The 15,237-nt window shown below is 43.3% G+C and overlaps 1 protein-coding gene across 1 annotated transcript in view; it reads right to left on the bottom strand.

Moving 5' to 3' along the window:
• CC2D2A (coiled-coil and C2 domain containing 2A) overlaps positions 1 to 15,237 on the bottom strand; it is a 139,214-nt gene that overhangs the window by 33,543 nt on the left and 90,434 nt on the right. Inside the window, exons 18-20 of the mRNA XM_032593081.1 lie at positions 8,385 to 8,541; positions 5,543 to 5,690; positions 2,034 to 2,172 (exon numbers count right to left, since the gene is read on the bottom strand). Coding sequence (XP_032448972.1) covers positions 2,034 to 2,172; positions 5,543 to 5,690; positions 8,385 to 8,541 — 444 coding nt within the window. The remainder of the gene's footprint in view (positions 1 to 2,033; positions 2,173 to 5,542; positions 5,691 to 8,384; positions 8,542 to 15,237) is intronic.

Genomic DNA, 15,237 nt, shown 5'->3' on the forward strand with positions numbered 1-15,237 from the left:
CTCATTTTTCCAAAAAAAAAAAAAAAAAAAAGTCATAAAGTTCATTTTTTTGGGTACGCCTGCTCCCCCCATAGGTGTTATGTAAATATACAGAGTGAAAAATGGGAGAGTTATATCAGTGTATTACTAGGTGCCTGCAGGAAATAAGGTTGCATATATACACAGTGTTACCATAAAATCGAATACGTGAATTTAAAATATATGCTATATATAACTTAATATAACTTTAAAGATATATTTAACAAAATGTGATTTTTCAAATATACGTAGGCGCACATGTAGACAAAGGCCCCAGAATTGGCTGGTCAGTTCAAATCAGTTGGCTGATCACCGGCTCCACGGTCATGCTGTCTCCAAACAGCACCTCGTGGCCCTGGTCACCGAGTAAAGACAGATCTGGGCGCCAGTCCCCGCTGCCCCGTACACGGGCTCGGAAAGGATGGTCTCAGGGTACCGCTGGGAGGCTGAGCGGGTGAGGCTACACTCTCCCGGGCATCTGCTTGCCCCTCTGCTGGGTGCTCTGCCAGTGGGAACCTCCTCCTCGCAGAAGGAAAGCCAGGGAGGAGAGACTCGCCAGGGCTTTGCAGTGGGTGAGGTGATCCTGCTGTGAAAATCCATAAAAAGAGGTCCTGGGGCACCTGGGTGGCTCAGTTGGTCGAGCATCGGACTGTGGCTGATGCCAGATCATCAGGTCATGATCTTGCGGTTTCTGAGTTCGAGCCCCACATTGGGCTCACTGCTGTCAGTGTGGAGCCTGGAGCCTGCTTCAGGTCCTTTGTCCCCCCTCTCCCCTCTCTCTCTGCCCCTCCCCGGCTTGCACTCTCTCTCAAATATAAACAAATATTGAAAAAAAAATTGAAACAAGAAAGAGACAGGTCTGGAAGGCCGTCCCTGTGTTTTGTCCTTCTACACGAAGACAAATAGTTAAAAAGAAAAAAAAAAAACGAAGGTGACATTTATACTATATTGTTGCTGATTTAAACATGGTAATCGAAACCTGATTTGAAACCTCTTTATGGAACAGACTATGCTCTAGGTAATGTGATCTATTCTTCCTAATACTTCTCTTAGTCACACTAAGAAGTATCATTGAGTTGGAAGGAAAACTTATAAAGGCGAACGTCAGAATAAACCCAAGCTTGCTTTGAGACTTACCTTGGAAAGTCTAGGACAGAAATGAAAATGACAGAAATAAAAATGTTATCCTGGTTACAGTTACCCTGCTGATGAACTCCCACTAGTGAACATGATTACAGAACGTGTTGCTGTGGTCACTTTCCGGATCATCTACTTGTTTATTATATTTTTGTGGGAATTATGAACTTGGGAGCAAAAACAATTGTATCTGCTACCAAGGAGAATCATCTACTGACTAATGTTCCATTTTATTTATAAACTCACTGAAGAAAGAATTTCGAATGTTATGATAGACGCAAGCAATTTATCTCATAGATACTTAAAAGAAATCTAAACGATAATCTAATTAATCATCAAATGGGAAAATAAACGAACAAAACCACCATTTCTTAAAAGGCCCCACCAGGTGTGCTGAACGGGCACGCGCTCTGAAATGGTCTTGGATCCGCGTCCTTACCGGCCGTGTGACCTTGAGCAGGTGACTCTGAGCACCTGTACTTAGGTGCCTTTCCAGGGGAGGGGCCAAACAAGGCCTTTCGTTAGGGTTTTACAGAGGTTAGCGGTAAGAGGAACAGCAACACCGTAACAACAGCTAATATTTGTTGCACACCGATTGTGTGCCCCGCTAACTGCTGAGATGAGGCGTTGCACGTCGTCATGGCCACACTGCGAGGGTGTCACAGTGCTTAGAATCATGAGTGCTCGCCCTGATCACACAGCCAGGCAGGGGCAAAGCCGGCCTTTAAACCTGTCATTCAACCCGGCACTCGTGTTCTTAAACACTATCGCACTGGAGAACACAGTGCGAAAGAAGATGCGTGTAAAGGGTCGAGCCGTGTCTATTATTGGCACAGCAAGTGGAGAAAGGCAGTGTGCGCACGATGGTGCCACGTTACCGAGATTAGCTGCATCAAAGGGGCATTGTTGGGGTCATTCGGGTCGAGCTTGGACTCTGCTGCCCACTTGGCCAACTTTTTCAAGTCTGTCAGTCCCGATGTGCCGATGGATGAGATGGCATCTGCTCTCTTCAAAACACTGGAAAAGAAGTTAATGCCGTGAGATGGGCTTTTTCACAGAGCACTGTGCCTCAGGCCTGCAAAATCCCAGGGACGGCACTGCCTAAGGAGGCTGTTATGTCTAAGGGAGAAAATCTGATCATAAGGAAGGAGTTTTGCCGTTTTTCTTTGCTCGATGACTGCTATTAAATATGTTTTGGGGGGGTGCCTGGGTGGCTCGGTCGGTTAAGTGTCTGACTCTTGATTTTGGGTCAGGTCACGATCTCATGACTCAAGAGTTGAAGCCCCACATCGGGCTCTGTGCTGACAGTGTGGAGCCTGCTTGGGATTCTCTCTCTCTTCCCCTCCCCCTGCTCACTCTGTCTCTGTCTCAAAAAAATAAATAAACATTAAAAAATACACGTTTCAGGGACAGTAGAGAAGAGTGAATGGTAGAAGAAAATACTTGCACACCACACATCTGATAAGGGATTAATGTTTCAAGTATATATGGAACTCATAACTCAGTAGCAATAACCCAAATAATCTAATTAAAACACGGGCAGAGGACCACAATAGACGCTTCTCCAAAGAGGACATCCAGATGGCCAATAGACACGTGAAAAGATGCTCAACCTCACTTGTCATCAGGGAAATGCAAATCAAAACCACAGTGAGATACCACCTCGCACCTGTTAGAATGGCTAAAATAAAGAACACAAGAACTAGTAAGTGTTGGCGGGGATGTGGAGAAAAGGGAACCCCCGTGCACCGTTGGTGGGAATGTAAATTGGTGCGAACACTGGAAAACAGTCCGGAGGCTCCGCAAGAAATTAGAAGCAGAACTGTCACATGATTCAGCAATTCCGCTTCTGAGCATACACCTGAAGGGCACAAAATCGCTGTCCTAAAGGGGTGTCGGCACCCCCATGATTATTACAACATGATTTACGAGAGCCAAGACAGGAAAACAACTGAAGTGCCCCTCAGTGGGTGAGTGGATAGAGAAAACGTGGTATGTCCCTCACCATAAAAAAGGAGGAATCCGGCCATTTGCAACGACATGGACGGAGCTCGAGGGCGTTGTGCTGGGTGAGATAAGTCAGACAGAGTGAGGCAGATAAGGTGGGATCTCACTCCTATCTGGAATCAAAACCAAAACCCAGGGGCGCCTGGGTGGCGCAGTCGGTTAAGCGTCCGACTTCAGCCAGGTCACTATCTCGCGGTCCGCGAGTTCCAGCCCCGCGTCGGGCTCTGGGCTGATGGCTCAGAGCCTGGAGCCTGTTTCCGATTCTGTGTCTCCCTCTCTCTCTGCCCCTCCCCTGTTCATGCTCTGTCTCTCTCTGTCCCGAAAATAAATAAACGTTGAAAAAAAAAAAATTTCAAAACCAAAACCCAAAACCGAAACAAAACTTGTAGAAACAGAGAACGGGCTGGTGGAGGCCAGAGGTGGGGCGGGAGAGGCGGTGGCCAAAGGCGGTCAAAAAGTCCAGAGTTCTCGTTATACGATAAAGACGTTCCAGAGATCTGATGCACAGTTAACAGTACTTCGCTGCACATTTACAGACTGCTAAGAGAGCAGATCTTAAAAGTTCTCACGGCAAGGAAAGCACAACTTGCAGCTACGTGTGGTGATCGATGTAAGGTAGACTTACTGTGATTATTTCACAATATATCCACTTATCAAATCATTACATGGTACACCTTAAACTCATGCCATGTGTCAGTTATATCTCAATAAAACCAAAAAAAGAAAGGGGCGCCTGGGTGGCGCAGTCGGTTAAGCGTCCGACTTCAGCCAGGTCACGATCTCGCCGTCCGTGAGTTCTCAGGTCCGTGAGTTCGAGCCCCGCGTCAGGCTCTGGGCTGATGGCTCGGAGCCTGGAGCCTGTTTCCGATTCTGTGTCTCCCTCTCTCTCTGCCCCTCCCCCGTTCATGCTCTGTCTCTCTCTGTCCCCAAAATAAATAAAAAACGTTGAAAAAAAAATTAAAAAAAAAAACAAAAAAAGAAAAAGAAGTATCCCTACAACCCTGCCCAGGGCGTAGAAGTGTCCCGAGTCCCTGGATCTGGGCCAGTGAGAAGGAGCCTGTGCATTCGGTTCAGGGTGCCCTGAGAGCCTCACTTCCCACTCACCTGGGGACCCCTCGTAGCTGAGGCCAGAATACAAGAGGAAAAAACGGACGCACAACGGATTGGGACACGACTGAATTCCCAGGAGGCCAGCGCTCTCAGCACCTTTGCGTCAGGGCTTTGTTAATGGAGCTGTGTCTCTTGCCACTCACATTGTGTTTTACCTCCTCTCCTGAGAGTGGGAGCTTTTGTCCCGGGTGTGGAACTCAGTGGAATGAGGACAGAATGCCGAAGCTCGAGGCCTCCACTGGACGTGACCGCCCATCTCCTGACTGAGGAGGTGCTGACCAGATGTTCCTTGTTCTCATCACAGGGACATCGGAATCGGGACAGAGAAGGCAGAAAGGGAGCAGAGCCTGGCCCGCTCTGTTTCCCCTCATGTCGAAAATGACAGTCTGTGACTTACAAACTGTCTTCTTGATGATCAGGATAAGTCCTTTTATTTATTATTATTTTTATTTTTAACTGCTTATTATTTTTGAGAGCGGGAGCACAGCAGGTGAGGGGCAGAGAGAGAGGGGGTCGGAAGATCTGAAAGTGGGCTCCACACTGAGAGCAGAGAGCCCGATGCAGGGCTTGAACTCACAAACCTCGAGATCATGAGTCCAAGTCTCATACTCAACCAACTGAGCCACCCAGGTGCCCCAAGTCCTTGTATTTTATGGTGGAGGCAATGGAGGCCCAGAATGGTTAAAGATGAACTCAAGACCCATCTGTTGGGGCAGGACAGAAGCCAGACTCGAACCCAGGCCACCTGGCCCCCATAGTCCAGGCTGCCTGGACAGGGACCAACCACAAGGAGGTGGGGTCTGCCTAGGGGTAAGTAGGTGAGGTACACAGTGCCTAAGGATCTAGCAATCAAGGGAAAGAACTGACAATAGGGACCTTTATATAACCAGAAGGTTCTATAACAATCATCATTCACACTGAGGACCACCTATACGCAATCATAGGCTCTGCATTTCCCCCCGTCTATAAAATGAAGAAAGAGAATACTTGAAGAATGAAGAATGAAGAATGAAGAAAAGAATACTTCACAGAGTTACCGGAGAGATTAAACAAGGCAAAATGCTTTTTGCTGTTTCTGGCACTGCTAAACATCTAATATTTATTAGGCTATTAATATTTTAATCTTTACCTCAAGTACCATAAAAAACCATGAAATTACTAGCACATGAGAAAAAAGAGAAAGAATGTGATATTGCAAGCTTCCCGCCCGCCCCCCGGATATCATTAATGCAAAGACATTACTCATCAATTTATTATAGACACACATCACCTTCTAAATCCGATGTTCTGCTGTGACAGTGGAGGAATCAAAGGGATCCCGTTTTCTCCAATGGCCCATGCCACGCTGTTGGACACTTTCCCCGAGGTCATGAGAATCAGTTGATTGCTACCATCAGCTTCAAACGAGAAGGGCATTCCTAGGGAGACACCAGATTACACAGACGCTGTTTAGAAAAAGGGAGTGAGCCCAGTCTTGGTGAGAAAGCAGACAGTAGACGAACGGAACAGAGAGGATAGGGCTGGCAGGACAGAACACATAATTCACAGCAGCGGCACTGAAATTCTTCAGGTAATGATGCGCAGAATAGGCCTCTTGGTTCTCTCTCTGACAGCAGGGTGTAGAGGTGACAATGAATGAGGCACTTTGGAGTGGGACCATTGGGTGCATATTCTGGTTCTGCCTCTTAACAGCTGTGTGACCACAAACAGATGACCTAACTTCTCGGAGCCTTAGTTTCTTTATACATAAAATAGGGATAACAATAATACCTCCTAAAAAAGATCCCTGTGAAGACATCCATTTATTCACTCATCCAGTGGATACTAATTTGAGCTTCTGCTTGGCTCCAGGGACTATTCTAGGCGCCGCAGATGGCAGTAAAGACACAAAACTGATGAGAATCCCTGTTCTCAAGGAGTTACTATTCCAGCAGGGGAGACAGGCAGTAAATAAGAGAAATGGGAGGAATGTATGGTTTGTTAGAGAGTGAGAAGTGTGAAGAGACCATAAATTAGGGAGTGTATACAGACAATGTGTATTTGGGGGTGGGTGGGAAAGGGCTGAACTTTTACATGGGGTGGTAAGGAGGGGCTCCACAAGAGGGGACTTTTGAGTAAACGCTAGAAGAAAGTAAGGAAGTGAGACGATTTCTTGGGAAAGAACATTTGTGGCAGAAGGAACAAGTCAAGTGCCCTAGGGAGGGAGTGCACCCGAATAAGGAGCCTTGTGTTAAGTGGGGTCTTACATGCAGATCACTTAGTGCTTGGACCACTCAACAAACGTTAGCTATTCCTAAGCTACTGCGGCAACAGTAAGCCTCACTTACCGATTTGGCTTCTACCCATTGGAAATTAATGATAAAAATCCTCGGGGCAATTTGTTTAATCAAATAAAAGAAGAAAAGATTTTCAAGCACTAAAAATAGTGACTTAGGGGTGCCTGGGTGGCTCAGTCAGTTGAGCATCCAACTTTGGCTCAGGTCATGATCTCACAGTTCGTGGGTTTGAACCCCACATCAGGCTCTGTGCTGACCGCTCAGAGCCTGGAGCCTGCTTCAGATTCTCTCTCTCTCTCTATCTCTCTCTCTCTCTCTGCCCCTCCTTCACTTGTGCTCCCTCTCTTTCTCAACAATAAATAAATAAACATTAAAAAAAAATAGTGCCTTCATGCCCTGGACTTACAGTTAATATTATTAGCACAAAATAATACCACTATTACACTGTAATAGCACCTTTGTGTTTTTTTCAGAGATCTTTCCTCTATATTGAACATCCACTTTAATCTTCAAAATAACCCCATAAGACATTAAAGGGGGTATCCTTAGATTCATTTTATGAATGAAGAAGATATTTAAAGAGATTACATAATTACTAGGGTCACAGAGCTTATCAGTGTGAGAATGGGAACTAAAGCCTAGGTCCCAGACTTTTATTTTATTTAAATTTTTTTTTTAATGTTTATTTATTCTGGAGAGTGAGACAGAAAGACAGAGCATGAGCTGGGAAGGTGCAGAGAGAGAGGGAGACACAGAATCCGCAGCAGTCTGCAGGCTCTGAGCTGTCAGCACAGAGCCTGACGCTGGACTTGAACTCACAAACTGAGTTTATGACCTGAGCTGAAGTCAGACGCTTAACCAGCTGAGCCACCCAGACACCCCTAGGTCTCCAGACTTTTAGGTTGATGATTGGATTTGAGTCCCAAAGAATTCTTGCAGATAAATTTCCAAATATGTGCTCACAATAAAAAATCACGAGACACAAAGAAACAAGCCACCATGAATAAGAAGCAACAGAATCAGACCAATAAGCAGATCGGTACTGAAATGATCAGCTACAGAACGTTAAAAAAGTATTTGTAATATGTTTTTAAAAATAAATGAAGTAATGAAGGAATAAAACAATGAAATGGTTGAGAGTCTGAGGAAAGGACAAACATTATCAGAACTGACCAGACAGATTGGAAAAGAACAAAATAGAATTTCTGGAGGTGAACAATCCAATAATTACAATGAAAAACTCAGTGATGAGTTTCAATGATTAGACACAGCCAAAGAGTGCATTCATGACTTGGAAGACAGATTTAAAGAAGTGTCACAGAATACAGCAGTGAAAGAAAAGGATAAGCAAATACACTAGAGAGGTTAAGAAACATGGTAGACAGAGTGAGAAGGTCCATTGTATATGTAATTACAATTATAGGGGATAATAGAGAGAATATTAACTAATAATCTCCCTATTATAATATTTAAGTTTTTAAAACCTTTTAAGCCTTATAAATAATACCCGGATATATATCTTATATACGCAAAACTTTGTCCTCATTTCAAATTATTTTCTAAGAAAAGATTCCTAGAAGAAGAAATTAAGGTATCAAAGGCATTTTAAAGGTCCTGATTCACATTGTCGAACTCCTTTATACTTGCATAGTTTTATGAATTTATTGACCACCAACGGTATAAAAAATGACTGCAAAAAATTGTATATCATCATTTTAATTTGAATTTCTGAAAGCAGTTTTATAATTACCTGGTTGTTTGAAAACGAAAAAAAAAAGTTATGTTCAAATCTGACAGTAAAACCGTGAGCCACTGAGGATAATGAGCTTTCCATACCACTTCCAACACCCTCGTGGTCCAGGGTCACATGCTGGTTACTGCTAAACTCCACTTCTTCAATGGGAGCCCTTCCAGTGACAATGGTCGTTTCAGGAATAGGCAGAAACACTTCTGCCAGCAAAGTGGTGCCACTGTGTCCAACTGTTTCGTATACCTGAAGTCGAGGAAGAGAAACAGACAAAAATAGTAAGAGTGTGCTCACTCCCAGAGTTTAGTCCATTTATCTATGTTAATCACTGTTCTAACCCAGAACACCCATTTCTGAGTGGAAAAGCTGAGTTGTGTTCTGGTTACCACGGAGACTAAATTGCACTGTATTTGTGGCCAAGTTGTTGACATCCTGTCCTCTTGTCTGGCCTACTTTCCAGACAAGAAAGTAGAGAGAGAGAGAGAGGGGGGTAGAGAGAGGGGTTAATCAAAGTAGCAGTCTACCATAATTGTTTCCATTTCAAACTGATACTCAGGTTATCTGGGGGGATGGGCTCCTTCCTTTTCCTGGCTTATGTTATTTCAGAAAGTGATGCCATCAGGTGGATTGGGTGAGATAAAGCGGACATGCCACCAGATGATTTATTATTTACACCAACTTCAAGGTCAACAGGAGAAGTATCATACCTAGATGTACTCTAGAGTATCAGGTTCAAATCTACTATTTAGTACATCTTTCAGATTCTTCCCTTCAAGAGCTCATTTTATTTGTTAGCTGCTGAAACCGTACCAGCTCCTTCTCAGACCTTCTCCCAAGCAGGAGCAAATTAGACCAACGGTGGCTCTAGTTACTGTGGCGTGTCTCATTGTAATGCCATCACTATGAGACGAAGAATCCAGTGTCAAGGCAACCACTGATTATGAATGTACAATGCAGCTTCAAGAGGAGCCTTTGTGCCATTGGATCAAATTTCTCTTGTATCCTTGGGTCATTTCTCTTTTGTGGAAGAAGATGACAAGATACCCACAGTTCTGCTGGCTTCTTTCCTGTTTTATTCTTTCCTTCCAAGAGGTCCCTGTGGCTGGTACACGTTTCTCTAAAATGCCGATTCCATTCCTTTCACTTTTACTAATTAGATCTTCATATTCTTCTTGTGCAATAGAGTCCCGCTATCACAATAGACTTGTGCAGTAGACTTCCCACTTGCCGATGGAATGCACAAAGATGACACTACGGACCCTCTGGACCCCCTCCACTCACCCCCTCTCCTTACAAGACGTATGATACGAATTCTTTCCGAGGATGAAGATGAGGATGATTTTGTGCCAGGCTGCCATCCTGGCCCCATCTCCCTGGTATCCACCAGCTTGCATTTGCCACATGGCTGACTGAGCTTGGAGGGTCTACTGGGGCAAGGACAAAGACAAATACTACATAAGAACTGAACTCAGGACCCCAGACTTAATACCACTGTGAGCTATTCTTTTTTTTTTTTTTCATTAAAATAAAAAAAATGTTTATTTACTTTTGAGAGAGAGAGAGAGAGAGAGAGAGAGAGGAGAAAGCAAGGGAGGGGCAGAGAGAGAGAGAGGGAGACAGAAGATCTGAAGCTGGCTCTGTGCTAACAGACAGCCTGATTCAGGGCTTGAACTCACACACCGTGAGATCATGACCTGAGCCAAAGTTGGAAGCGTAACCATCTGAGCCACCCAGGCGTCCCTGCTGTGAGCTCTTCTAGCAGGCTGGGTGCCCTAAGAGACCTGTGATAGTCAGAACTTACCTGTGTGGAGTGGCCAAGTTCACCTAATTCAGGGCAAGCAGGAAGCCCATGAGTAAGCCACATTCTCCAAATTCATCTTTATTAGTAAAAAGATGATGTTTTGGTTTCTTTTAAAAATATCTTTTATAGGGTCGCCTGGGTGGGTCAGTCGCTTGGGTGTCCGACTTCGGCTCAGGTCATGATTTCGCATTTGAGCCCTGCATTGGGCTCTGTGCTGATAGCTCAGAGCCTGGAGCCTGCTTTGGGTCCTGTGTCTCCCTCTCTCTCTCCCCCTCCCCTGATCACATTCTGTCTGTCTCTCTCAAAAATAAATAAACATAAAAAAATAAAAAAAAATCTTTTATGGAAAATGTCAAACATAAAACCCAAAGGAATAATATACCATGAACCTAAACCATCACCTGACTTCAAATACCATTAGCTTATGACTGACTAATCTGGTTTCATCTATACTCTCATCCCTTCTGTCTCCACCAATATTTGGAACCCAGACATCATTTCATCTGTAAATATTTCAATATGTGTCTCTAAAAGATAATGATATTAAAAAGCATAGTTATAATACTATTATCACAATAGTTTCTTAGTAATGTCAAATATTAGTAAGTTTCAAATTTCCTTCAGAGTTTCCAAAAATTACTGTAAAACTTCGTTTGAATCAGGATCAAAATATATTCTATACAGTGCAACTGATTGATAAGTCCCTCAAGGCTCTATTAACTTATAGATGACCCTTCTCTCTTTTTATACGTTTCAAAAAAACCACTTTTTCTCTGTATTTTTATTGGTTTAGAGGTCTAATGGGAAAAGGGGTGCCATTTATTGCTTGTCTCAACCTTGCATAAGAGCCTGTGGATTTGTAATATTACAGAGCTCAATATTACAGATTGTTTTTTCTTGCACAGGAGACCTTGGTTGACCTATTAAATTATGGACTCACTAGAATAAAGTTTCAGCTTGAGAAAATGTTAGATTTTCTTTCCTTTTAGAAACTTTTTGTTCTTTGCCAAAACTTTGAGACATCTGTTTGTACGAAGCCCAGTATGGACTTTGGACCTGGTATTTTCTTCAATCTTTAGCACATTCCTATGAAGGACGGTTTGTGGTGAAGATTAAGCAAGCTAACAGACCCAACAATTCTGGATGATGGATTTGAAGCTCCAAGAGGAGAAACTCCCCTAGCCACTCATGTAGTAATTCAAAAAGCTGGAATTTGAATCCACAACTGTTTCACTGCAAAACTCATACCTTGTTTTGCTATATTTTCCTTATGGGCCAGGGACAGTCAGAAAGGTGATCAAATAATTAAGAATTCTTTTACAACCAAAACCATGAACCAGAAAATGTATTAAAGTTTATATTATACATATTAATATATATTATATATATGTATATGTATATACATGTATATACATACATACATATATGTATATATATATGTATATATATTATATATATAATATATATATAATATATAATATATATTATATATAGTAAAGTTTAGACAAATTGGTGAGAAACAATGATTGAAAGAGTATTTAAAATCTGAATGAGGGGATGCCTGGGTGGCTTAGTCGGGTGAGCATCCGACTTTGGCTCAGGTCATGATCTCGTGGTCTGTGGGTTCGAGTCCCGCGTCAGGCTCTGTGCTGACAGCTCAGAGACTGGGCCTGCTTTGGTGTTCTCCCTGTCTCTCATACCCTTCCCCACTTGTACTCTGTTTCTCTCTCTCTCTCTCCCTCTCTCTCTCTCTCTCTCTCTCAAATATGAATAAATATTAAAAAAAATCTTAAATCTGAATGAAAAAATCAAACACAAAATGAAGTATCATAAAGACAATGTCTATAATCAGAGCTTAAAGCATCACCTCAGCGTGTGCAACTGTGATCACAAGACTGAACTATTCCTGTCTCAGAATTCTTGGTTGCTCGGAACTCTCAAGAGGTTGGCTGTCTCTGCAAGAAAGGTATGCCCCGCTCACTTCAGTGCGGGTGCTTTAACTCTCTGTAAGGTGCCCACGTGTACTGGGCACCAAGTCAGACATGCGGGGAGTGGCCACTGGCCCACTGACACCCACTTATGTGCCGCCGCCCTACCCTGTGTTTTGCCTACAGAAACACTTATCCACTCTATCGAAATTCCTTGTTTATGCATTATATGTCTTACTGGATGTGGAGATTCCTGAGGATAGGGGTCTTGCCTGATTTCTCTTGGAATGTCCAGTACCTTCCATTTGGGAGTTAATGTATTTAGAAGGGAGCATGCTAACTCTAAATAGAAGTAAGGCATTATTATTATTATTATTTTAACATTTCATTTATTTTTGAGAGACAGAGAGAGACAGAGCATGAGTGGGAGAGGGGCAGAGAGAGAGAGGGAGACACAGAATCCAAAGCAGGCTACAGGCTCTGAGCTGTCAGCACAGAGCCTGATGCAGGGCCCAAACTCATGAACCATGAGATCATGACCAAGCTAAAGTCGGACGCTTAACCGATTGAGCCATCCAGGCGCCCTTATTATTGTTATTGTTATTATTATTATTATTAAGTAAACTCTTTGCCCAATGTGGGGTTCAAACTCAGGACCTCGAGATCAAGAGTTGCATGCTTCACCGACGGAGCCAGCCAGGAGCCCCCAGAAACAAAGCATTACATGATAAATCCATGGAATGAAATGGTTTTCGTCTCTGAACAGCTGGTAGACCTGGGTGTACCATGGCTCTCAGATTTTCTCAGTCTTAATTTACTCCACACCTGACTGTCACTCCTCTCGCAACCTGCAGAGGGCAGTGTGGTGGACAGGACAGGGTAGCGTTGTGTTCCAACAGATCTGGGTCTGAATCCTGACATTGACAGTAGCTTCCTGACCTAGAGCGTGGCCTTCCCTGCTTTTTGCTTTCATTGTAAAACAAAGATGTTATTTAAGGCTCCCTAGAAAGGCGGTGCTGAAGTTTAGCTGACATGGATGAAAAGTCTATTCCCTACTTATGAGCTCAATGAGTATTTATTCTTCTTCCTCTGGGCATACGATTGACAATGAGCACCTGCATTTTTATAATACTTTATGGTTTACAAAGCTCTTTCACAAACATAATTACACTTCTCAAGCATCTTGTTAAATCTCGCTGGTCAACTGATTTTAGTAAAGTTTATGACATAAGAATTTCTTACTTAAACTGGTAAGATCTGTCTCTTCAAGATACTTTAATGTTTTTCAAAGGAGACAATAAGTTGCTGGGGATTTATAGGAATTTTATGGCATATTCCATATTTGTAATGAAATCATCTATATCCCCAAAGGCAAGGAGGTGAAAAGTGAAATACATTAAGGCTAAAATGTTTTTAAAAAATCACGAATTAACGAAGTCCTGATATTACTCCAAGTTGAGGGAGTAGAAAGGATAAGTAGTCAGAAAATACCATTTACGACAGTAAAACACTTCAGAAAGTGACATGACTGCAGTATTTAGTTTAATATTTGATTCAACCTGTGTCTCTGACCTTGTGACTCTCTTACTTTCCACTTCTTCAGAATTCCAAATGCTCCAACACTCAGTGCAGTTAAGTAAGTGTGTGATTTGCTGGCACAGTTAAGGGAAAGTTTCTATATTATGTGGCTCCAATGGCTTTACAAAAACATCCCTGTAAGACTTTCATAATTCATCAAATAGGTTATTATGGAAGGACCACAAGAGTTGCTTCTAAGCTTTTCTGTTTTGGTTTTTATTCCTTGTGGGTGTGCCCTGTGCCGGCCACCCTGTTTCGTAATGACCCATAAAACATGCAGTTATTGTAGAAAGGGCATTTCTGTGGATGACAGCAGAAGCGTCCTTATTCCCGGTCTCTGGAAACACATTCCTGTTTAACGTCAGGACAGGAAGTAAATGGGGACTCTTGGTGTTGAGTCTGTAGGACGGAGGCAATTATGAACTCTAGGGGAAATAGAGGCTTTGCTACCCGGGACTACTGTTTCAGAATGTAATTATCAACTTTTTAAAAAAATTTGTTTATTTGCAGAGAGAGCACTCACATGCATGCCCACAAAAGAGGGAGGGGCAGGGAGGGAGGGAGATAGAGAATTCCAACTAGACTCTGCACCGTCAGAGTGGAGCCTGATGTGGGGCTCGAACTCATGAACCGTGAGATCATGACTTGAGCCAAAATCAACAGTCAGGCACTTAACTGACTGAGCCACCCAGGTGTCCCTCAACGTTTTTTTTTTTTTTTAATTTGTTTTAATGTTTTATTTATTTTTGAGAGAGAGAGACAGAGCACAAGTGGGGGAGGAGCAGAGAGAGAGGGAGACACAGAATCTGAAACAGGCTCCAGGCTCTGAGCTGTTAGCACAGAGCCGGATGCAGGGCTCGAACTCACAAACCGTGAGATCATGACCTGAGCTGAAGCTGGACGCTCAACTGACTGAGCCACCCAGGCCCCCCCCCCTTTTTTTTTTAGTAAGGAAAAATGGATTCCATCTGACCAAGCCAAAAAAACACCCACAATCTTTCCACACTTTTCACCCTGCTCTTTCCAGGTAGCATCAGTTCTACTTAATGCTCGGGTGCAATGCTATTTTCAAAAAATCAGAAAGTGGGCACCCTGGGTTTGGTGTTTGTAAGCAGCTTTCTGTATCATTAAGTTTGATTTTGTATTTTCCTAAGTCAGGGTGCCAACCTCGGCATTGCTGGCAATTCCTCACTGTGGTGAGCTGTCCCGTACAGTGTGGGATGTTCCCCAGAATCCCTGGCCTCCTCCCGTTAGAGGTGCCACCAGCTCCCCGCTTGATAGAATTAAAATGTCTCCAGACACGGCCACATGTCCCTGGGGTGCCAAAGTCACCTCTGCTTCACAAACACTGCTCTGAGCAAAATGGGTGCTTGTGTGTGTGTGTCTGAAAGTGGAATGTTAACGGAAAAACATGACAGGAAATATAATTGACTTACATTCAAGTGTTCAAAAATTTTTCTGTTGTGTAATGCAGGGCAGCAATGAATTCAGAATAGCGATTACATCCACGGCTATGTTTTTTAAAAAATGTATTATTGGGGGTGGCTCAGTTGGTTACGTGTCCAACTCTTGATTTCTGCTCAGGTCATGATCCCAGGGTTGTCAGATCGAGCCCCGCTAATGTGCTGTCCGCCC

This window comes from Lynx canadensis, chromosome B1, assembly GCF_007474595.2.
Source record: "Lynx canadensis isolate LIC74 chromosome B1, mLynCan4.pri.v2, whole genome shotgun sequence".
In the NCBI taxonomy this organism is placed as follows: Eukaryota; Metazoa; Chordata; class Mammalia; order Carnivora; family Felidae; genus Lynx; species Lynx canadensis.